Below are 24,534 nucleotides of genomic sequence, written 5' to 3' on the forward strand. Positions count from 1 at the left end.
ATCAATAGTTCTAATCAGGGCCTTTCAGGTCATTTACACCCCACCTTTTGTTGGTTTGTCAGGGAAGAGCCAGATAAAACCCTGTGACAGCAGGGAGTCAGGCTGTTGCCGTTTCCATTTGAAACATATTTTGATATCTTAAATGAATAGTTTAATTGGTTTCAAACTTGTAAATGACTGGAAATTTACATTATTTCATTTTTAATATTCTGATAAGATTTTCCAAATTAGGTTTAGCTGTATAATTTTCCCCCTCCCTAGAGGAAAGAGTTATACTTCTTGTTAAGCAGATCTTTGAATGCCTTCTTTCAAATACTGAATTGCAAGGTTTGGGGGGAGAGTCATTTGTTTGAAATGGCCACCCTATCATGTAAGGCATAGTGAACTGTGTTTTCCATTTTAGTTTCCTGATGAAGATGAAGAGACAAGGTTATATCGCTTAAAGATAGAGGAGCAGAAGCGGCTGAGAGAAGAAATCCTGAAGCAGAAGGAGCTACGAAGGCAGCAGCAGGCTGGTGCCAGAAAGAAGGAGTTACTGGAAAGACTTGCGCAGCAGCAGCAGCAGCAGCAACAACAACAGCAGCAGCAGCAGCAGCAACAGCAGCAGCAACAGCAGCAGCAGCAGCAGCAGCAGCAGCAACAGCAGATATATGGCTCACAGAGCTCCATGGAGCAAGAGGAACTGGCAGCTACACCATCACCCACCAACGGTAACCCATTGTTGCCCTTTCCGGGGGCACAATGCAGGCAGAATGTGAAAACCAGACTTCTTGTTAAAAACCAAGATGTCACCACTGCTAATGTTCAGCCCAAAGCGGTAAACTTTGTCCCACCTGGTGCTAACATGCAGCATCAAGGGCAACACTTGAGGCCACTGAAGCATCTGCGACAGCTGCCACACAAAGTCCTCCAGGTCAAACCTATGGATATGGAGGAGACCCCCCACTCCCCACAGGCAGCCAGAGTGACGTCCCTCCAGGGCCGGCCTCAGGACACCAAGCCAGGGGTGAAGAGGACTGTCATGCACAGGGCCAACAGTGGAGGTGGTGGAGATGGGCCACATGTCAGCTCCAAGGTCAGGGTGATTAAGTTGTCTGGAGGGGTAAGTTGACAAATTTTATGCATTTCTCTGTAAATTTGTTTGCCTTAGAGGGTATTAGTCTCCATAAAAAGAGTTGAATGTGAACTCTGGTAGAGTCATGTAGATTAACCAAACCTTAAGATTGAAGTTTTACTGCTGTCTGAATCCATATTGTCTCAGCTGTCTTGAGTCTGGTGAAAGGTCATTGTGACATCCTGTGACTTACCTTTCTCAGTTTTAGCTTCTTTTTAAGTAACAGTTTTTCTCATAATCCAGCAAACAAACTATCAGGTCTGTTGTAGGTGTGCTTACACCTTTAATTCTAGCACACAGGAGGCAGAGGCAGGCAGATCTCTGTGAGTTTGAGGCCGTGCTGTTCTACAGCCATGGCTACACAAAGAAACCCTGTCTCAAAAAAAAAAAAAAAAAAAAAAAAAATTGTTATACACCTAGTAGTTGTTGATGGCATTATACATGTATGGTCATGGGGGTGGACCCACTTTCGAGCCACATATTTGTCTGCGTATTTTCTGTGCTCTGTAGCAATAATACCTGTTGTATGCATTTCACATTGTAAACTGGGGAAATGAATGACTAAAGGCACAACATTGGTACAGCAAAAAGGAAAAGGACCTGTAACTCCACCCATGAAGGACAGCAGTGCCCCCTTGGTATATGAAGTGCTGTGTATGTGGTTTGCTTGTCAGTCAGCTGAGTATGCGGAGACAGAAAACAGCATTTCTCCCATGTGATGTAAAGACATGACATAATGAATGTCCTTAATAATGTCAAATAAATTACATATGTAGAATACTCAGTGAGCATCCACAATCCTGTTTTATCTGAATGTTTCCTCCTGTCACATTTAACATCTGAAGCTGCTGTGTTCAGTGGCACAGTAAAGTTTGTGCAATGGCTCTTTAGCTTTGGGTCTTTATTTTAAACTTGAGGTTTTAGTCTGTCTCATTGACTTCAAAGCTCAAGAGAAGATGGCTGCTGGTGGACATAGACTTCCCCCCTGTGGGACGAACTGTGTAGATGCTCTGCTGTAGAAGTTCAGTATCTACCCATAGGGAGAAGCATTTACACTGGAAAGCAGACTTCCTTTCAAAAAAACTGTATTTACTTAAAATTATCTCTCTGCTCCAATGTAAAAACAAAACTAAGTCATTTAATACGAAATTTATTTGTGATTTTACTTCATTGCTGCCTAATTTTACAACAAATAGGAAAGACAGTCTCTGGAGTTTTCTACTTCAGTCGCCACCGTCAAGCGCATTGGAACAGGCTCTGTCTCACCTTTCCCTTTGACTCTTAAGTCCCAATGTGCATTTCTAGCCCTGCTGCGCTGACAGCTTTGATGAGTCTCTGGTGCTGCTCGCTTTTACCTTGAGTAAATAGTATTTCCCTAATGCTGCCCCCAACCCTACCCCCACCACCCCGAAGTGGATAGGAGCTGTTATTAAGAGAACCTATAATTTTGGGTTAGTTGCAAAGTGTGCCTAATTAGGACAATTCAGAAAATAAATAGCTGTGTGTCCCAGCATCTACTGCTGTCACATTTACTTGACTTTTATCATCGCCTTCAGTTGGTACTAGGTAACCATCATAGCTGTCCTCTTCCTGGCACTGGCGTCATGCTAGGGCTCAGGCCTCTGCTCTGCCTCTAGAGTCTAGCTATGAGTCTGCACTGAGCCAGGGATCACAGTCGGGCTACCTGAGGGTGCAAGGAGGACAAGCTTGTAAGTGGCATCTATGTCAATGAAAGCTTTTAGTTTTCCAGTTCACTGTTTGAATTACAATACTTTGTTGTTGGCTGAATTCTATTTTGCTAGGGGGTCTTGACTTCTAATAGAGTGAAAGTATAATACATCCCTTACAAAGTTTCTTAAGGAAAACCTAATGTGTTTTCTTTTTGATTCCTGTTTTTTTGGAGGCGGGTAGTTTGTTACTGTTTCCCAGAGTGGCCTCCAAGTTGTTATCCTCCTCCCTTAGCCTCCTGCATGCTTGGATTGCAGGCATGCACAACATGTCTCTCACACATGCACATGCACACACACACGTGCACGCGCAAGTGCACAGTTATGTATGTATGTATGTATAATCTGTTTTTCAATGGTCTTATGTGACCTTATGAAAGGGTTGCTAGACAGCCACCTCACAACACAGAGGTTAGAATTGCTGCTTTAGTTGTAGAGGGAGGGAGGGAAGGAGGGAGAGGGGAGGGAAGTGAGAGGAGAGAGAGAGAGAGAATATGAATGAGAATGAATGAATTCCTAAATAAATAAGTACAATCTGTTCATCCTGTATAATGTTACTTGTATTTTTCAGGGCTGACCATTGGAGAACCTTTTCTTATAGGGCAGAAGTTAGCTCATGCTTCCTAAGAGAGCTGCCTCCTCTATGGCTAACACAAACTCTATATAATGATGTCGAAAGTGTTGAGTAGTCTCTTCCTTCTGGCAGTCACTCTCTAGCAAGGCTTTCTGACTTTCTACTTAAGAACGTGAGTCTCTGTGCTTGGTTCTAGCCAGCTGTTCTTATACCTCATACCAGCTGGGAATGACCCAACTTTGGGTGTGTGTGTGTGTGTGTGTGTGTGTGTGTGTGAGACTTACAACCTGTGAGCCTGCTGTGACTCACAGTGGGTGTTTCTTGTCTTCCATAGCTGATTTAAAAATGAAATCATTTATCTTTGCATATTTCATTTTGTTTTTTGAGATAGGGTCTCATGTAGTTCTGAACTTGCTATGTCATTTGAATTCCTGATGTTTTGCCTACACTACCAGATGCAAGAATTAAAGTGGCTTGCCACCATACCTGACTTTCTTAGAGAATTTTTTTTTTAAAACTGGATTTTGTGAAACATGGAGAGAGAGCCTGAGTTTAAGACAGTAAATTTTAGGTTTTTCATTTCTTTAATTATGTTACCTTTAAGGATGTTTTCATTGATGATTTGTCTTCTAGTTGTTGTACATTAGTTCTCTTTATTGAAATGGTTTGAGTCCTCTTTATTAAAACAATTTCATTGTGGTAGTAGGAAACAGTCCTAAATATTTTCATAAGAATGACTTCTTGGGGGCTGGAGAGATAACTCAGTGGTTAAGAATACTGACTGCTCTTCTAGAGGACTTGAGTTCAATTGCCAGCAACCACATGGTGACTGACAACATCTATACTAGGTCTGATGCCCTCTTCAAGTATGCAGGTGTTCGTACAGATAGAGAGCTCGTTTGCATAAAATAAATAAATTATTCATTTATTTTTTAAAAATGACTTCTTAATGATGATATTATTTTTAATAATGATAATAATGATACTAATAATTCTAATGATACAATTTCTGTGCTTGTAGTGACTGGGTCACTGTTCAGTTATGCCTGGAGAAAGACACTGTGTGTTGTATGGGGCTTGTTGTTGCCATCATATCTGGCTTTGGCTATTCTGAAACTCATTTCCATAGCACACAGAACTTGAAGCTTTCCCTCTCCAGGATCACAAGCTAACTTTCTGTGTGATCATCTGACACATAGATGCTTCCCACCATGCTTGGGTAGTTGTCTGTCTTAGCTGCTTCTGGGATGCTGTGCTGTCGCTGCTTCATTTTCCTCTTCCTCTCCCTCTTCGTCATCATCTTAATTTCCTATCTATAAATGGGCTTAATCTAGGAGGAGTTGTAGAAGAAAATCACTGGCGGATGAGGTGTTCCTGAGGCTCTAAAGAGGTCTGTGTGCTTCTTGATGGCATTTGCAACGGCTAATGTTTGTCCAGGGCTGAGCATGTGCCACTCATGAGGCACATTCTTGTTTCACAGTGGAGCAAACTGAGTCTCCACATAACAAAGCAGTAGGGCCAGGCATCTGGTTGGGTTCAATTCTGAGTCTTGGCCCTATTTAATAATAAACGCCAAGATAGGACACGTAAAAAGTTTATTTACTGTGAACTACTGGTGCCATCAGTCATTCTCTGATTAACCACAGAAACAAATAGTTAAAACAAGTGTGTGTCTGGGAAAGCCCTGCAGCCTCTTCTGGCTCAGGAGAGATGAAACCCGGTTCACCTCTGAGTGACCTTGGTCACTTGGATTGAGCTTCTTTGCTTATCAGTAAAATGAAGGCCTAGTTCCTTTCAGGGAACTAACTGTCCTTTGGTTGAAGGGAGAAAGGGTCAGGAAAGTAGGCAGATACTTCAGCCTGACCCAGGCTATGAAAGATTTAGAAATTTGCCAGCAAATTAAGTAAACAGCTTTTCCTCTGAGCACTTGGAGAAGTGGGAGAGAATCAGGACACCCCCCTCCCCCAGCAGGAAAGCCGGCTGTTGAGCTGTGGCTCTTTCTGTATTTATTTTTAAAGGTTGTCCTACTACCCTATGGAAGTCCTCAGTTGATCTGTAGGAGCTTGCTTTGGAAAGTGGGGTGAATTTGCCCATCTCTTTTCCTATCTTAGGCAGTGAGGGTCTCTCCATCCTTGTCACCAGGCTTCCTTTAGAGGCAGTGTGTGGGTTTTGTTACATCTTCAATGAAAGAGAAAATTAGAGGCCTTGCCCCTTTCCTCCATTCACCAGGCGTTTACATCTTGTGCTGCGTCTGCTCTTCCGCCTCCACCCCTGTCTCTCTGTCCTTTAGTGTCCATTTATGATCGAGTACTTTCTCTTCCTCAGATGGTTTATGAGAAGGTTGGAGTTACAGAGTGCTGCCTTAGGTCAGAGGCACTAGACTGTAGCTGCATGCTACAGTACATCAGCCTTACTACTAGCTTCTTATTATCCAACACTGATGTATCCAATTCTAGTGTGCCTTGTGTATCTGCCAGCTCTTACTTGTTCATTTACTTAACATCAGTCAGCTTTGTGAGGTTTTGGTTTTCAATGAACTGCCATTGCCATTATTTACTTTGATGCTAGAACTCAGCACTATTGACCAGAGAGGGCCTCTTCTTGTTGGTTTCTGTGCACATTGAGAACTCCCCATTGTTCTTTGAATGCATGCTTATTTCCCTATACTCAAACTCTTGTTTGAAATGTCTCAGCCTTTTTCTGTGCGGCTCTGGGGTGAGTCTTCTCTTTAGAAGTCATTGGCCCCTTGGAGCACAGATGCCATGGCCTGCTGTGTTTATCAGCTTCCCATTGCTGTGAAAAAGTGAGTAATTGGTTTGAAAGAAGAAAACGTTTGCCTTGTCTCACCAAGTCAGGTTTTGAGCCACAGTTTCTAAGCCTCACCTCTTCAGTGTTATGTCAGCAGTTTTATCACGGCAGAGAAGACCTCCTTGTCTCCTAGCAGCCGGGCAGAGAGGAAGAGAAAGGAGCCAGTGTTCCAGAAATCTCTTCATTCATTAGCTTTTCCTGGGAGACATGAAAACAATATTTGTCCATAGATCACAATGGCAGACCAAAATAGAATTCTACCCAAGTCCAACTTGGTAAACCAATGAGTTTACAGAGCATAGAGGAAGGTTAACGTACAAGGATGTGGGTGACCTTCAAGTTGTATCACTACCACTCCATTATAGACAATGACCTCATGAAAGATGTATCATGGAGTTCTACTTTCAGTGAATCTTCCATGTCTGATATACACTAACATTTTCTAAGATCATTTGTAGCTGCAGAGGGCAGGAAGGAGCCGTGACAGGAATCCTAGATGAGACTCTGTGATCATCTCTTCCATTACAATGACCTAGCTACCAGTGTTTTGCTTTTAGTGGCTCTGGCTACTGAGCCACAGTATTCTCTATCCCAAGATGGATGGCCTCATGTTATGCTTGGAAAAAAAGTGCCATATAACCATATAACTGGGGCACTTTCCAATGACCTGTTCAGTCTTCCATGAACACCACAGATTGGAAACCAACCACATCTTTAACCATGGCCTTTGAAGGGCATGTGAGATCATCCTGGCTGTCAGTCCTTAATACAGATAGTGCAGATCTATGCCTTCTTCTGGGAGTTGAAAAGAGAACAAGCATCAAGGTACTGCTGAGCCTGCTGGGTTTTACTGAGGGTTCCTATTTCTTGAAAGATTATTGGCAGGCAATATATAAATGTGTCTATCTTTTCTTTTTTTAACTACACTCTATGAGAGTTATATTGTAGTCAAAAGAACAATTGAATATATTTGAGTCTTTGAAGTGAGTCTCTTCTGTACCTCAGGGTCTAGCCAAGACCTGCTCCTGTTACTCCTAGCCAGGACATAGGACACTTAATGGGAAGGGAGACTATCTGAGGACTTGCCTTTCAGGGCAGGGTTTCTGGATTCTAGTGTTCATGCATTTTGGTGAGGCCTTCTGCCTGCCAAGTTATTCAGGGAGGGAGGACATGGTATACTATACATGCTGATATTATATCAGCGGTGAGGTCTTATCAGAGCCTGCAGAGCAGCCATGGTCTCAGTTGTCACAACAGGTGTAACATGAACTGAGGCACTAGGCATTAGTGGTGATTGAGCTGCATACAAAAGCAGGCCTGCCTTTGTGGAGCTCTGTAGTGAACTGAGCACTCCGTGGACTGAGTGTAATAGCAGGTACAAGCAGAAGTGAAGTGGGATGGGCAGCATAGCAGGGAGACCTGGCTTCTGAGTGCAGTAAAGGGGTGGCTCTTCCAGGTGTGTGTGTGGGGGGAGTGTGGGTATATGTGACTGTAGCAGCAATTCCTAACTGAAGATTGAGGACAGAGATCAGGAGAGTCTGGAGAAGGGCTTTACACTTGAAAGTTCTGATGAGTTGATGGTCTCACTTTGTTTTGCTGGCTGGGGGGGGGGGGGACTAGGAAGATAGAAAATTGGCATTTTTGTTGGTTTGTTTTCCAGATTTGGGTTGAGTTCTAGTTTAAGCATAATACATAGAGTACATAAGACATAACCAATCACCTTAGTGTTGAGGTTGTGTGAATAGAAACATAATACTTTATTTCTCCAGTCTTCTGTTACTTTGGGAAGGACCAGCCTGATGGAGAGTTGCACACGTGTCTTTATTCCCAGACTCATGTAGAATGTTCACATCCCCTTCTTGTTCTCTGGAGGTGCCCACTCTTGAGCCTCTGTTTTCTCTTGCTCAGGACTGCTACTACTGTTCTGGGATCCCTGCTGCTGCACATGCTCTGTCGTGCCTGCTGACTAGAGCTTCCGTGCTTTAGAGCTCCAGCTCCTGCTCTCTGCTCTTTTAGGAGCTTTCTGCCTTCCCCCCATGTTTGTCACCACAGCCTAGGACAGTTTCAAGAGCGTTAGAAATACTTAAGAAACGCAAATGTGAAGCTGAAGATGTCTGCATAGTTGGGTTTCTTGTGTCAAAGCAGAGGTGGAGAGGACTCGGAATCTCTCCAGAATGTCTCAGAGTGAACAGGATAGTTGTCCCCTGACCTTGTCAGTGATGCCAGGAAGTGAGCAATACAGGAGCAGGGCCCTGAATAACATTGATCTTTACTGTTAATCTTTGCAGCTACCTTTTCCTGCTTTTCTCTTCAAACTCCTTTTCATTTGGTTTGCTGAACAGGATTGTTCTGTAAGATCTGTTTGCTGCTTTTGCATTTTCAGACTGCTCACAGTTATTCTGGTGAGCCGATGTGGAGAAGAGAAGACTTACGGAAGTTGTCTCTCCATCCTGTGGGCCTCAGGATAGAACTTTGGTCATCAGGCCTGCCACCAAATACCCCTGCCCATTGAGCCATCTGGTCTGTCTGCTGTTTTGAACTTTGAAGTGGTAGATCTGTCACATTTGCTAGTTTGAAACTGTTACTTTGAGGACACAGCTCTGCCCTGCTTGGTTGGTTCTAGCAGAAGCTAGCTTTGTAGGGCAGTCTGGTAGTACCTGGGCATAGCCTAGGTGGCTTAGATGGAGATAGAACTGACTGTGACTGGTTTTTGCAGGTATATAGGACAGGACCATGGATAGAGTTCTGGAGAGACTGTTGGTAACATGGGTGGGGCCAGTAGGCACTAGGCAGGCCTGCAGGAACAAAACTGTCCTTGAAGCCTCAGCTCTGAGTTGGAAGAACCAGTTCACAGCCCCACTGTTTAGGAAGCTTCCATATTGCAAAGCACCCAGAACCTCACTTGTAATACATTTTCATTTTCACCTGGTAGATTTGTGCCATCTGCCCTAGACGTTGTTGTTTCTCCTCAGAGGCTTAAGGTTTTGGTGTTCTGTTTTATTGACAGCGCCAACGCTGCCACTGTACGAGCTCAGGCGTAGGCCTGGGGGATTAGAGGAAGACACAGACTGGAGTCTTTCGTTATTCGAGAATGCAAAGCTTTTACTGAGCAGGCTCAATATATATACACCAAGCCAGAGAAGGAAAACACCAACAGGAACTCAGCTGGGGCGATGGGATGTCAAGTGTAAATTCCCTTCCTGGGGCACCATGCCTGCCTCAGGATGTTTCGATCTTAGAAAATCCGCAGAATGTTACTTAGTAGACAGCAGCACACGGGAAGTCTCAGCCAGGGCATAGCAGCCCTTTGGGGTCCTATAGTTTTTTATTGTTGTTTTTTTTTTTTTTTTTTTAAATTTTTTTAACTTAAAGACTAGCTAATTCTTTTCTCATATCTAACTAATCTCATAAGGGAGGATTATTACAAGGTAAGCACCGGAATAACTGACACATTCTTGTATGGTAAAGTAGAACACATGTGCTAAGTGAATCCCCCATAAGTGAAGCCCAGTAGTTGGGTCTGGCTATTCAAGCTGCTTTTGTCTTTTGGGTTTGGTTTGTAGTTGCTCTCTGGACCCGATGTCTGAAATCATGTTCCAGATTTCTGTCCTCAGTGTGCTTGCTGGCATATAGACATGACTGATCAGTGTAAGGTGTTCTTACATTCGATAGCTGCACCCAGGCAAGGAGGAGGGCTGGCCCATTTCTGTCCTGTTTCTCATGTAGTCTGGCAGTCTACAGAGAGAACATAGAGTTCTACACATATGTGTACTTAGAATCTCTACATAGCTTGCATATCATTTATTGTGCTGATCCCAAACGAGCCTCCTAGGGATTTCTGGGATAGGCCTGTATTGTTGTCCTTAATAGAAACCTGTGCAGCGAGGTCTGTGGCTGCACCATCGTCCACAGTGCTGGTGACAGTGAAGTGTGGACTTATCAGAAGGAGAATTCATAAGAGGCTGCCCTAGGACACCACGCCACTGTCCTTCTGTGTGTCCTGACAATGTTATCTGTCCTTTCAGTGCTGAGTATCAAATGTCTGTCATGAGTATAGAAATTAATTTAATGTCACCTGAAGACATGCAATTAATCTTTTAGAGGTTTTCATAATACCTTTACAGAAAGAGTTGCCAGTTTGGCGGATTTGGATTTTGGGGTTTAGAAGAAGATAAGGAAAATTAATTTTTCATCAGGGTTAATACAAGCTAGCAGGGCCACAAAGGCTGGGGAAAATGATTGGGGAATTTGTCAAGTGTTGTCACTCCAGAATAATGCTGCTTAACGCCTGATAGGTATAATCAAGGGCCGAGGCTCTGTGGCGAGGGATTAATCAATTTGCCTGCTAGTGAATGCAACTCAGCGATATCACTTCTTCATGGGCTTTCAAGAATGAAAATAAGATTTGATCTGTCAAATTGCAAGAAGCCCTGACAGTGTCAATGGGCATTTTTATCTGTACATTTAAACCATTTGTTATAAATAAATTTGTCCTGCTAATGTTGATGGCCACAAACCTCATTTTTTGTAAGATTAAGCTGATAAAAAGTATTCCCTGAGCTTACTTAATTCAGATAGGAATTTTAAAACCAAACATTAGTCTAAAAGGAACATTTTTATTTTATTCATTAAAAGACAATCATTTTAGAGCAATTCAACAGTATGTCTCTACCTGGTGGTTATGATGGCTACAACTTCTTGCCCCTCATCTGCTTTGGATAAACTGCTGTGCCAGAAGTTACAGCATGCGCCATGCTGCCTGGGGAGACTGTTTTTCCTGCAGACTTGCTTTTATATAGGGACACCAGCTGCCATCTACTCAGAGATACTGGTTTGTTTACATCTCAGCAACAGATTTCTAAGATGCCTAATTTGAAGCAAGAGTATTTTAAAACTTGTGCGATGTAGAGACTAATAATTACAGGTCCCTTTTCAGTGCTAGAACCAGGTGTACAGGACACACCAAGCAAGATACAGGGTAGATTTAGTTTGTCTTGAATCTCATTCAGGTTTGTCTATGTGCATGACTCTAGATATAAAAATGTGTTCCTGGCAATAGCCCATTTTCTTCTAGTGTTAATCCAGAGAGCCAAAAACTTTGCCTAAAATTAGCTTTTCATTGTGCAAGAGTCCAGAATTGACCTTCCACCCAGTGGAAGCTTGTGGAAAGGCAGACTCCTCAGAGGACCATGGTTCTCAGAAAGTCAGGCTGTCGCCCTCTGCCTGTCAAGAGCTTTCAGAAGTTTTTGTCCTTGGGGAATAGGAGATGCATCCATGTAGGCAAGGCCTGTTCTAAGTACCTACATTTTTCAAAATATAACTGATTCAAAAATAAAAAGTGAAGCCAGGTGGTGGTGGCATGCACCTTTGAGCTCATCATTCAGGAGGCAGAGGCAGGCAAATCTCTTGAGTTTGAGGCCACCCAGGGCTACACAAAGAGACCCTGTCTCAAAAAACAAAACATGAATGAATGAATGTGATTTGGTTATCTATTTTTGTGCATACTGGAGAATTTCCATGGTAAAATGTTTTTAAATGTCAGTACATAGCCACCTATTGTAGGAGCCAGTGACCTCTATTGTAGGAGCTCAGGCTCGGTCTGGCCGTCTATATCATGTTATGGTGTACTAGTTAATTAAGAGTTGAATCACCTTGGTGTGAGATGCTTTTTTTGCTTTCCTAGAGTGAACCAGCTAACATCTTGATAAAGGTTTTTGGGTGTTTCTGAGGGTGTTCTTCAGTAGGTGCCTTTTCCTTTTGATGTTGGTGGCTCTGAGGTCAGTATAACATGGGCCTCCCATTCCCCTTTTTTTCCTGAACAAGACTGAACTAGGTAACATTTTTACCCTAGCACTGTGGTAGAATCCCCTGGGGGAATGAAGTCTTGTGTTTTTTTCTTTGTGAGAAATGTCTCTTTGTCAATTCCTTGCTCTTTAGACCTCTAGTCTTTGCTCCACGGGTTTTGAGCCAGTTTGGGTGTGTGTTTTTGTAGGATTAGCCCATTTCATGTAAGTTGACTTGATATGCTAGCATAATGTTCCTAACATCCTTTCACTGCTTTGAACTGCATTGTTTCAGTCCCTCTGTTTTCCAATTTGAAACATTTGTCCTCTGCCCTTTCATTTTTCTTAGTCAGGATGGTTAAAGGAGTGTGATGTTTGCTGTTTTCAGAGGAGCCTGTGGGGCTGTTAGAGAAGTGGCTTCGTTGTATCTGTTCTGGAGTGTGACCTTCATTGTCCCTTTCCTCCTTTATTTGGAAGTGGGGTTGGTTCCTCTTAAGATCTTAACTTGTTCTCCTTCCCTTTTTTTTTTTTTTTTTTTTTTTTTTTTTTGGAATAACTGTAATATTTGAATTTAATTCACTTTAAATGTTTTTTTAAATCATTATTTCTTTCCATGTCTTCCTTAGTTCTGGACTGGTACTGCATAGCTTAGCCTTTCAGGTCATATTTCTTCCCCACCCCCCAAGGCACCTTGAGGAAAATGCCTGGGCTCTTGGTGGCTCTTTTAGTCTTCAAACGGGACCACAGCCCCAGAAGCTTGTGGGTCCCATTGGTCCATCCAGTTTTGTCCTGACATAATTGCTGGGTCCTTTGGGGGAAGGTGACAGTTGGTCCTGGAAAACGGTGCTCTGTCACCTCTTCTTTCACCGTTGATTCTACTGCCCCAAAATTGTTGTTCTGCAAGGCTATGAAGTTTTAGGGAGACCAGACTTGCCAGTTTCTGCATACTGCCAAGGGTCAAAGCTTGGCTCCTTGTAACAGCTTATCTTTTCTTGGGTAATAGTTATACTGGTTGCTTTTCCTTGAAGGCCCCCTTCTCCCATTAAGTGGTCTTTAAAAGATAACTTAGGAGACTTTCTTAGCCTTTTTTTTTCCTGTGGTTATAACAAAATACCAAAGGCTGGTTGTAGAAGAGAGGTTAATTTTGGTTCTTGGTTCTCCAGGCTGGGAAATGTTAGAGTATGGCAGCCAGGATCCCAATTGTGGTGAGGGTTTCATGGAAGTCAGACAGATGCTTGCAGAAGAGAGGTAGGAGGTGGGGGAGATGTAAGAGGCCAGGTGCTGTTTGAAAGCTTTTGGTGTAACTAACCCATTCTCAGAACCATATTAATCACTTTATGGAGGGTGGAGTCCCTGTGACCAGAACACCTTCTAAAAGCCTTATGAGCTCTCATACTGCTGCAGTGACAGTTAAACTTCAGAAGGGCTTTGGTGGGGATAAACTATAATCCACCCTATAGCTGGATGGGAGTAGGAAATGGATATAGACATGGACCTCTTTTGAAATAGTTTGCTAAGTCACCACCCATTACCCTCACGGCTGTATAGCCTGTTTGGGAAGGTTACCAACCATCACCTGGTCTATGCCTCTTCACATCAAGAGGAGTACAAGTACACTTGCCACTTGTCAAGGGCCAGCATCCATGTCTACCAAGATTGCATAATATAGCAAGGCAGAATTCTTGTCATCTGTTCTTTCTGTCTCACTCACCAGTCATTCTTTGAAACACTGCTGAAAACTTCAGATGGCCCATTGGCTTCACCCACAGACTGTCTTCATGCTGCTGCTTGATAGTTCAGTAGACATGGACATGCCTATGGTCATAGCTCAAGGTCCTTGTGGTCAGGAGCCATTGGAGTTGAGAGCAGAGAACAGGTTGTGGATGTTTCTAAAGCTCTTAGCCAAGCACATGTGCTTCTTCTGACATTGGCTGACTGTGCAACCTGCTAGTGGTGTAGATCTCAGGTGGGGGAACTCCTGCAGCAGACCCTGGAGCCAGGCAGCTTTTCCATTTGTGGTGGGTTTGAGCAATAACTACAAAATTAAGACTGGTTGTCAGTTTTCAACAGGAGTATTCTTGGCAATAAAAATGAAGTAGTTTTACAATGTCATCAGTATGAATTAAACAGTACTTATGTTTATTGCAGCCTCTCTAAATGAATACATTTCTAGAAAGAAAATGTAGTGCTTTAAATTTCAAAAATATTATATTTAAAACCCTAACCACTGCCCAATGAGAAGTTTTCCTACTGGCTCCAGGGAAGAGGCAGATTGGTATTATTTATATCTGAAAGGTTCTGCCTGGAGGTCAACACTGGCAGTGGATGCCAATGCCTGACCAGAATGGTGGGCAGACACTGATCTGCCTGCTGCCTTGTTGATTTCAGCAGGGAGGAGAGAGCGATGGTTTTTCTCACACAGAAGGCCAGCCCCAGCGGCTTCCGCAGCCTCCAGACATGAGACAGCAGCCTACCCGCAAGGTGACGCTGACCAAGGGGGTTCCTCAGCAGCCCCAGCACCTTCCTGTGGGGCCGCACATGTACCCGGCCATTCCTCCAGGGATCAAAAGCATCCAGGGGATTCACCCAGCCAAGAAGGTACTGACGTGGAAAGGCCCTGTCCTCTAAGCTTTCCTGGCCCACTGGTTGAGAGGAGGTGGCATCAGGTGCTTTTCTGGTGCTTGCTAATATTCACATTAATAAGTGAGCTGCTGTTTTCTTATTTCCCTCAACTCATTTACTTGGAGGTACAACTGTAGAGTATGGCTGTCCTACACCTTGGAACAGCCAGACAGCACTGGCACCTCTGCTCCTCTCACCCACTTGATAGCAGAAATGTTCCTAATGGAGAACTGGAGGCGTGCTCGTCCTGTCTAGTCACCCCTCAGTTTAAGGAATAAAGACAAGGCCCTGTGGAGGTGGAGGTGAAGGGCATCTCCGCTGAGCCCGGCCTGCCACGTGGGAGGCCTGGAGCCCAGAGGCTCCCTGTCCCTTCTTGAGGAAGCCAGTCTAGTCATGTTTCAGACAAGAGAAGTTCCATGTATGTTCCTCAGCTTTCTAACTGTCAGAAGTGGATGAATACAAAGTCCCCTCTACAGCAGTGGCACATGTCTGAGGTGCAGGTGAGGTCAGGCAGAAGGAGAATGTTTCAGGTTCTGCCCCTCTTTAGATGTGGTGTCTGCTGATACGGTGAATGTGCTGTCTCTCACACTGTTAATGAGACAGGAGCCCATAGATGACTCAACGGTTGCTGCAGGCAGATGCACACATTAGTGTAAAGTCCAGCAATAAAATGATGGGTCTCACAGGCTGCACTAGACTACGTTTCCTTTCAGACCTAACCTCTGGCTATATGAAGAACATGGCTTTAGAGAATTAAATGTGGGCTTGCTAGAAGGGGCTTCACCTTTGACTCCTTAGCTCTCCATTAAGAGGCCAATGGTGTCTCTCCCTTGCTGGAACTACTGTGAGGCTTTTTATAAGACTTTATATTAAAACCTAGTATCTGGCTGAAATCTATCCCAGAGTGTACATAATGTGACTTTCTGTAATGAAAGCAGCAAACGGGTTAATTCACCTTTGTTGTGTCTCCTGTGAGTTCCTGAAGTGTCCCCTCATTTCTCCAGAGTCTGCCTCACAGGAACGGTAGTGACCTTATGTAGATGGATCTCTAATTGTGTTCCTCTGGGTTTTCATTCCTGTGGTGCCCACACGTATTCTGAGTATCAACTCTGGCTTTGTGCCGTTCCTTGCGAGGTAGTGCGGTATGGTGGATTACTCCTTTAAACCAAGTGCTAGGACAGAATTGGGGTAGGACATGGGTGAGGTCCAGCGTACTTTGGTTCCACTGTCAGCACGCCTAGCGAGTTAACTGCAGAATTAGATATTCTTTTTTTAATAGCCTCACCAGTTAAAAATGCTAGAAATGCCAGCCATCTAGCCTTTCTACAGTGAAGGCTCCTCACTGTGCTTCTGAGGCCAGGGCAGCTTTGAAAGACGGTGCTTTTACTGACAGATTGGTGTATAACTGTGTGAAAGCTCTGGAGGTGATTTGTCACATGTGGCTAGACGAGGTCTTGTTTCAGTGTTTGAGGATGATAAATATAAACCTTGCCGCTTGGTGTCGAATCCTAGATGACTCCTTACAGCTGGGGATTTAACCCTGTGTATACCATATGTCCATTGGCCTGCACCATGGTGGGAGAGGTGTTTGCTTGGGACAGTTAGAATAGGATATGACCCCTCCCTGTGCTAATTGCTGCCAGTGTCCTGGCCTTGCGGTGCTTGTATGGTGCTTGTATCATGAATGTAAGTAATGCCGGAATCCCTTCCAAATATAGCTGCACGACTCTGGGACTTCCACCATAGCCTCATTCTACTTGCTGGTATTGCCCTGGTTACCTATTAGGCCACCCTCTAAGAGGATCCTGTGGCTCATAGCATGTCCTGAGGGACCCTGAACACATTCTTACTTTTGTACTTTATTAGCCACTACAGGAAGAATCCACTCAGATGTCAGAATGCATCTTCTTTGTCATTGCCAGGCCATCATGCATGGACGAGGCCGAGGAGTGGCAGGTCCCATGGGCCGGGGACGACTAATGCCAAATAAGCAGAACCTTCGAGTGGTGGAATGCAAGCCACAGCCCTGTGTGGTGTCCGTGGAAGGCCTATCCTCATCCACTACTGATGTCCAGCTGAAGAGCCTGCTGATGTCTGTGGGGCCCATCCAGGTGGGTTGCCTGCATGTGGCGACAATGCCCGTGGCTGATCTTTCCAAAACAGTGGCCATTGTGAGTTACATTTGTAGTAAGATGTAGTAAGAAGGAAGATGCTAGTGCTTGCCTCACAAAGTTTAGGAAGTAAATACTCTGGTAGAACAAATTGTCCTAGGAAGTCTATCCTAAAATTTATATGTGTACACGTACCTATATGTTTTTGTATTAAATCACATTTTATTTGTGGTAATTTCTCAAATTTTCAAGTAATTAGCCTCCTTGTCTTACTTTCTGAAGCCAAATCACACACTCACAGTTCTGGTGCTTATCTTAGCATTTGCAGTACAGATGGAGCAGTAACTTAAACTTTGTGGTCATATCCTTTGAAAATGGCAGATCTGAGCTTGTTACCAGTCATATGAAGGATGGAGACAGACACCATTCCATGTCTGCTGTGAGCAAGTGGTCTTCAGAGTTGTGCATGGCCAGTGGAAAATGCAGGTTATACAGGGAATGACACATTTCTGAGCAGAACAAAGGACGGACGTTCTTTTAATGTTAGTGCTTCACTAAGATGTTTCAGATTCCCGTTTACAGCTGGGTGTGGTAGCTTACTCCTTTAACCCTAGCATTTGGGAGGCTGAGGCAGGAGGACCTCTGAGAATGAGGCCAGCCTAGTCTGGGCTACTTATGGGCCTGCCAGGGTTATATAGGAAGAAGGAAGGAGCCTTTGTCAAAGAGACATATGTCTGCTTACTTTTAAGAGGTCTAAGAGTGAGTAGAAGAGAAAGCCTTCCAAAACTGGGCCTGGTGTTTAGGTATTTGAGTTTAATTACAGCCACCTTTTATTATGGGATTCTTTTATTATGGGATTCTTAGGTTGCTGTCTTTTTTAATTGAGAGATTAATCTTTAAACTTTGACTACCACTTTTGCTAGCTGTTTAGAAACTCTGTCTTTAAGGATAAGTGGTTTTAGCTACTGTAATGGTACACACCTGTAATTCCAGCACTGAGAGGCTCTTGCACAGGAGGAGCACAAGTTGAGGCTAGCTGGAATATATATTGAGACTCTCTAAAAAGGGGTATAGATTGAAATTGTCTAAAAAGATGCTTTCTGAGTAGTTGATTATGGTGTAGATTATTTGTAGGAACAAAATTAATAATAGGAGGTTATAGATGTGTTAGCATGTAGTTATTGTAACTAGAGTGTCAAAATAAGTACTAGTTGAAGATTCTGGGTTGCACAATGGCCCTGGCATCCAGATTTTAACACTGTTACGCACTGTGGCCCCAGGTGCTTGCTGAAGAAGTGGTGTTTATAATTGTGAGGATTCTCACTTTCTGGGCTTTGTACACTGAAGGCGAGGGCAGCTTTAGCACTGTTGCCATGGGCTCTGGCTTCAGCATAAGCCATCCTGGGTATTCTCTTGACTCTGGTGATCCTCAGCAGACATGTTAGGTGGGACTTTGGGATTAATATAGAGCTCTTAAGTGTCTCATCTCCTTCCCCCTTTATTTGCCACTTTGTGTGTGTGTGTGTGTGTGTGTGTGTGTGTTCTGAAAACAATAATTGTGTTTTAAATCAAGTTTATTGTGGTCACCTAAAATCCCCAGCAGAAAGAATGCTGTTATTGATAAATGGCATGTTATATGTATCTAACTTAGCCAGTAACATGCCTGCCCTTTAGATGAAATAGAAGTTTCAGTGCTGTGTGCCATCCTGGGATTCCCTTAGGGACTACTGGGCCAAGGCCTTGCCTTTCTGGAAGCAGATTACTTGGTTCCTACTGGTCTTAGGTCAGGGTAATGGTTTTGAGTAGGATTACGTGACTATTTTATTTGGTTGGTTGGGTTTTTTGGGGTTTTTTTGTTTTTTTTTTTCCAAGACAGAGTTTCTCTGGGTAGCCCTGGCTGTCCTGGAACTGGCTCTATAAACTGTGTTGGCCTTGAATTCAGAGATCCAGCTGCCTCTCTGTCTCCCAAGTGCTGGGATTAAGAGTGTACACTAACAAAACAAAACAAAGTCTGGTAGTATTTGATGGGTAAAGCTGTGGCTCAGGGCTGGAGAGATGGCTGAGCAGTTAATGTACTTGGTGTGTCTAGTGCTCATTGACTTAGTACTGTTACCCAAGGGGATACCTGGTCTTTCAAGCCTTTTACTCAAGAGAGAATGATGGTAAACTATATTTGAGTACCCAACAGACCTGAAAATTGTGTTTGGTGGGGCAGCGACCCCACAGACACTACTGGTTTCAGTTAGCGTGCTACTTCCTAATGCTCTGCAAGTTCCCACAGACCAAAGGAGACTAATGAAAGATGTAGCAAGAGATACATGTGGGCCTCGTTCTGAGAGCAGAGCCAGGTTAAAGCTTAGAGCCAAGGAAATAAATTCATTGTAATTTTGAAGCCCCTCTATTAGAACAAATCTGTTTGCTAGGCTCTGCCTGAAATTATATTCAGAAGAAAATTTTTACCCCCATGAACCTCCAGTATCCAAGAACAAAAAGTGACTCCTCACATGGCTCAGTGACCATGACTTCTTGACAGCACTGGGTGTGAGCCATCACATAGTGATACCTGGTATCTAATTGCTGCCTCTGGCCAGATACTGCTCGTTTTTCATTTTCTGTATTAGCTTAGTTGTTTGTTCTAGTAGTTCTGTAGACTAGATTGAAATGCCTAGTAACTGTAAGTTTGTTTCTCAGTGCACACTAATCCTCAGAAAGGCAGCTATCTAGAGCTGTGAGATAACAGACGCTGGAGCCTGTCTTGAGTTAAGATCCCTGCTTTGCCATTTCTCAGTGTGCAGCTTTTGACTTAGGAGCCAGTTCTGCTATGTCTATAGAACAGAGAGAGAGCCAAGGCTCTGCTGCTCAATATGCCATTTTTTTACAGGTCCCCCAGCTCACCCCAGTGCATGCCCAGAACCCATTTCCCCTGTGGTAAACTAGGGCAGAGTGCCATTCTTTAGATGGGTGAGGGCACCATCAAAAGTTGCCTTCCAAAAAGGTACAGGGAAAGAAACTGTTTGCACCTGTGGTTACCTGTATCATACTAGAGGGTGGACATGTTGCTCCCCGCTGATTGAGGAGCGCTGCTCTGTACAGGTGCCCAGGGAGACCAAGGAGGACTGATGACTTATTTTCCTGTGTGAGCCAACAGCCTAGACTCCTATATAGAAACTTATGACATGTTTTATTTTATGTCACAGTTGGCATTAGTTAATTGTCTTTGTTTTCTTCCTCTAGAGTTTACAGATGCTTCCTCAGCAACGGAAAGCCATAGCGAAGTTCAAGGAGCCGGCCCATGCACTAGCATTTCAGCAGAAATTCCACAGGTATCCTCTGTGTTCTTTAGTTGGTGACTGGGAAGAGGAGGGTGCAGTGCAATGCTGTACAAAGGTGCAGAACAAGATCGGGGTCCACATCCTTTCTGTAAACTGTTTTTGTTGTTTGGAGAGGCCCCTTCTACTTCCGTACACCTTAGGACTTGCTCATCAGGACCTCCACCATTCTGCTTCACTTCATGCACCGTGGTGAATTGCTGTCATAGAGTTTGTTTTAACTTGTCTCTTCAAATCCCCACAGGCACATGATTGATCTGTCCCACATAAATGTGGCCCTGATTGTGGAGTGATCTTGAATGAAAAAATCTGACCTCATGCTGCACACACTGTGGAATTTCTTCAAGGAAGTTATTGGTCAGTCGGTGCAGGATCCCCTGCAGTGCAGGTCTCTCTGATCTGCAGTTTGCCAACTTGTCTGCGCGCCAGCCAGCCAGCCAGCCACAGGGTGATTCCAGAAGAGAGCTGTTTAAACTGGTGGACATGGGATTGGAGTCTGGTGTTAGATTGTTTTGAATTCTGTTGTCCACAAGAACTCTGTTCTCGTGTTCTTTTGTTTCCAAGTGCTTATAATGCATGTAGACTTGTTCTCTGTGATCCTGCTGTGTGATTGGTCACAGTTGTAGATTCAGGAAAGAACGTTACCGACTCAAATTCCAAGGATTTTTTTTCCACAGCAAAGAATATTTGATAATGGTTGCACTTATCTTCAGTACAGGCTAGGAAAGAGTTCTCAACCAGGCTTAACTGGAGTGGTTTCAGAAAGCCCTCACAGGCTCCGGTAAAACCTAGGTAAAAGTGGGTAATTATGACTGACACTCACCTGCCCTGGAAAGCCAGGGGTGAGATGGATGTCTGGGAATGGTGCCGTGGAAGTGGCAAGTCTGCTTTTTGTAAATACCTCCAAAGTGCCACCTATTTCAGCAGAAACTCTCAGATGGGCACAGTGCTAGCTAGGCAAGCACAGGGCACTCCAGAGCCAGTGGCTCTGCCACCCTACAGGCAGCCCTCTTGGCCTAGTTTCCTTGCATAGGTTGAGGTACAGCTTGAAGGGTGGTCAGACCTGCTTGGGCTTCTCTGCTTTTTAAATGTCCTAGCTCTGTGGCGTGTGCTGTCATTGCTTTGATTGCCTCACTGTCCTTCAGGGCTCTTGAGTTTCCTTTGGGTTGCCCTTCTATCACATGTGTGAGGGATGGATTTCTCAGCAGGGCTGATGCTGCCCAAGATAAGTGTATCTGTCCACATTAGTCATTTTGGTTGATTCCAACAGGTGAGACTTGCTTTCTACAAAGCATCCCTTGGAAGTCCATGCTGGGCAGACATTGAACACAGTGCCTTATTATGTTTCCCCCATGAAAGCTTCAGTGTTTGGGTCATACTTTAGAATGAACTGACACTAGGACACACTCAGGACTTTTTAGTTGTATTTTATACCTGTGATTTTTAGCTCAGTATTGGAGTAGGATGGAGGGAGACAGAAGTCTGTTGTCATCTACTGTCACTGGGTAATAAGAAAGGAGTTAGGCGCAGGGCTCAAAGCAGCTGGCTTCCACAGCTGAAGTTTTACATTATGTTTTCAATTAAGTTGCCAATGTTTTGACAACCGGAGAATGGTATTCCAGGCCCCAAGAAACTTTGCATAGGATTGACTCTGAGATGACACTGTGCTGACGAGAGCACTGGGGGACACAGTTGTTCTTTGGGTTCCAGGCAGTTGAGCTAAGGCATTCATAGGATGTCTTAGAAGACCTTGTGGTATGGTGCCGCCTCTGACCACAAAGCCTCTGCCTCACCCCTGCTTGGTGCACTAAGGGCCAGCCCTGCAAGGGCTATACTCAGCTCAGCCCTAGCCCATCCAACTGCTTTCAGCTGGTCGCCCCACTGTCAATCCCACTCATTTCACTTGGACACAGGAAATGTTGATAGATACTTTGTTAAATTTGTGAGTTTGGTAATATGTTAGCTCTTGATGGACAAGATAGATGGACGCCATGTAGGAGGCTGAGGGTTAGGACACAGGAACATGAATTTAACTATTTCACTGCTTTTCAAATGGTTTGGAGTGCTGGGCCTTTAAAACCCAATTCTGCATTTTTGTCTGAAAAGTAGGCACTGAAGCACTGAAGTCAGGTAAGGAAACATCCTCATCACCACCACTGTTCCCCAAGGGTCTCAGGGCCACTTTGAGTGTGATGAGATATCCAAGAGCATGTGTGTCCCTTAACTGTCTGCACACATGAGCAGTGTCCTGTGAGAGCAGCTCCAGGCACTGCTTAGAACACCTTGCTACACGCTCACTTGGAGTGGACTATCAGACCAGGCAAGCCAGTCCTAAAGGGTAGCTTCTGTGAAGGAAACCACTGGAAGTGAAAGAAGCAGAATTAGAAAGAGCGTTCCCCACTTGCAGTGCCCTTCTCACAGTGAAGTCAGACCGTGGAAGATCTGCTGCAACCATTATCTCTGTTCTTTGTGTATCATGCATTTAAAATGAGATGGAAAAGCGTTAGCATACTGTGTAAATATGGACCTTTTCAGATGAAAACGTTAATGGAAATGCTTTCAACTCAAACAGCAACATCTTAGCTATTTGTTAGTTCTTTTTTGTTGTCTTATCAAAGTTTAATGGAGACACTTTCATAATTGTTGTTGTGTGTACATTTGATTTTCATAAAGATGGTAGTAAGTCAATGCATTAACCCTCATCTGTGTATTATTTGTTCACAAGTTCCAGAAGGTTGAAGGACTGACTCTCACATCTGTCCTGAGGTAGAGAGTAGGGGCAGGGACAAGGTACCTCCTTTCTCTGCTGATTTTGATTTTGTGTTGTAATGAATGTGAGTCACTTGGCTGCTTACCTGAACATAACCTTATGCTGCCCTTGGCTTGGCCACATTTGTTAAATCCTTATTTATATTCTTCTTGAGGGGGAAATCTCACCTTTTCTTTTTCAAAAGAGTCTGAGGCAACCCTCCCACCATGGCCCCCACTCAATCCAAATAGGCAGCTTCTTGTGCAGGTCCTGTGCCCATGGCTTGCTGTGGAGGAGTGTGGCTGGATGGGGCGGGAGGTGGGTTTTCCATTTTCATCTGGGTAGTTCTCATGTGATATGCAACAATCTGAGATGGTTGTCTGAATCAGGATGGAGCTTAGGTTCTGCACCCATTGGTCATTTTTTTCCCCCCACCAAGCAGCATTCTGCCTGAAGCAAGGTAGAAGGCTTTGCTGCTCATGGAAGCTGGTAGGGAAGGCATGGGAGGGAGGACTGGACAGTGGTCCAGTGGGTAAGGAGAGACTTACAGGATGGAGTGTCAATGATGTGCACCTCTGATGGGATCCAAAGGGTGGCCCTTCACTCAGGTGTAGAGAACCACAGATGGGCATGTGAGGGAATTCTCGGGATGACATAAGCTAGGTGAAGGGTCTTTCTTGGAGAACTAGGCTTAAGGACTATCCCTGTCTTCTGTCTTTTGGTTTTTGTTTGTTCGTCTTTTATTTCCCTGTGGCATTATTAGAAAGGTAAGCTCAATGTAGGCCATTGGCTGACACCAGTCAAAGATAGGTCCTAGTGACATAAGAGCACTAGCCCAAGAGGTCCATGCAGTAGTTAAGTATTAGTTCTGGTCATCATTGGGTGCTCTGAGGGTCTTCTTTGTATCCTCTGACCCAAGACAAAATGCACGAGTCAGGAAGCACTTCTTTGTGCCTGAGCTGTGGGCCACACTGGGGGAGCTCTGTTGCTTGGTGTCTCCTTCCTAAGAATCAGCTTTAATTTTCACCTCCTGCTTGTTGGCCCCAGCTCTGGCTTTGCATCCTTACTCTCATGCCCAGTTACTTTGTTACTCAGAGAGGGAGAAGAGGTCTAGGGGATGATACCTTGATGTGCTCTGCAAAGGAGATAACTAATGGGGCACAGAGTAGACAGGAACAAGACCCCTCCCCACAGAGGAAGCCACCAGGAGCTTAGCTCAGTTATGGGAGGGCCTTAGACACTTCACCGAGTTTAATGATTCTGCAATGATGGCTGGGGTATTTTAAAGTTTATGATGAAGTGTTCTTTTTATATTTTTAAATATAAACTTGAAAAGGCATTTAGCCTTGATTTATTAAATCCTAAGGATTTCCTGTAAGGTTTTTTTGTAACCTACTTAGTTTTGTTCATTTAAAATGCCTCACTTCTTAGGTATACAAACCCATGGGTTTGTGTACTAGAACCAGAGCAACCCACTGATTCATATTGGATCACAGGTATACCTCCTGCCGGTATCCGGTGTCAGAAGGGACACTTGTCAGGTACCTCACCTCACTTTTCTAAGAACTGCTAATCAGCTACCTCTTTCTGTCGTATGTTGGTAGAACAACCGAAAGGACAGGTCCTTGCACTGACGGAGCTCTCCCTTGCCCTTAGGTGGACAGTAGACGAGGTTGTTAAGTGTCCTCCTTGCTTCTAGTCACTGAGTTTTGAAAGG

The 24,534-nt window shown here is 44.2% G+C and overlaps 1 protein-coding gene across 6 annotated transcripts in view; it reads left to right on the top strand.

The window, feature by feature from the left end:
* Positions 1 to 20,509, top strand: part of Rbm33 (RNA binding motif protein 33) — a 95,897-nt gene extending 75,388 nt beyond the window's left edge. For 3 of the 6 annotated variants that reach the window (XM_034518885.2, XM_076913282.1, XM_076913284.1), the window contains 5 exons: positions 404 to 1,102; positions 14,395 to 14,604; positions 16,551 to 16,739; positions 19,974 to 20,062; positions 20,313 to 20,509. In XM_034518885.2, the coding sequence (XP_034374776.1) occupies positions 404 to 1,102; positions 14,395 to 14,604; positions 16,551 to 16,739; positions 19,974 to 20,062; positions 20,313 to 20,361 (1,236 nt within the window). In that variant the 3' untranslated portion in view covers positions 20,362 to 20,509. The remainder of the gene's footprint in view (positions 1 to 403; positions 1,103 to 14,394; positions 14,605 to 16,550; positions 16,740 to 19,973; positions 20,063 to 20,312) is intronic. The other 3 variants (XM_076913283.1, XM_076913286.1, XM_076913285.1) reach the window with 2 other exon arrangements.
* Positions 20,510 to 24,534: the final 4,025 nt, after the last annotated feature.

The sequence above is a fragment of the Arvicanthis niloticus genome, chromosome 15, assembly GCF_011762505.2.
Source record: "Arvicanthis niloticus isolate mArvNil1 chromosome 15, mArvNil1.pat.X, whole genome shotgun sequence".
NCBI classification, from domain to species: Eukaryota; Metazoa; Chordata; class Mammalia; order Rodentia; family Muridae; genus Arvicanthis; species Arvicanthis niloticus.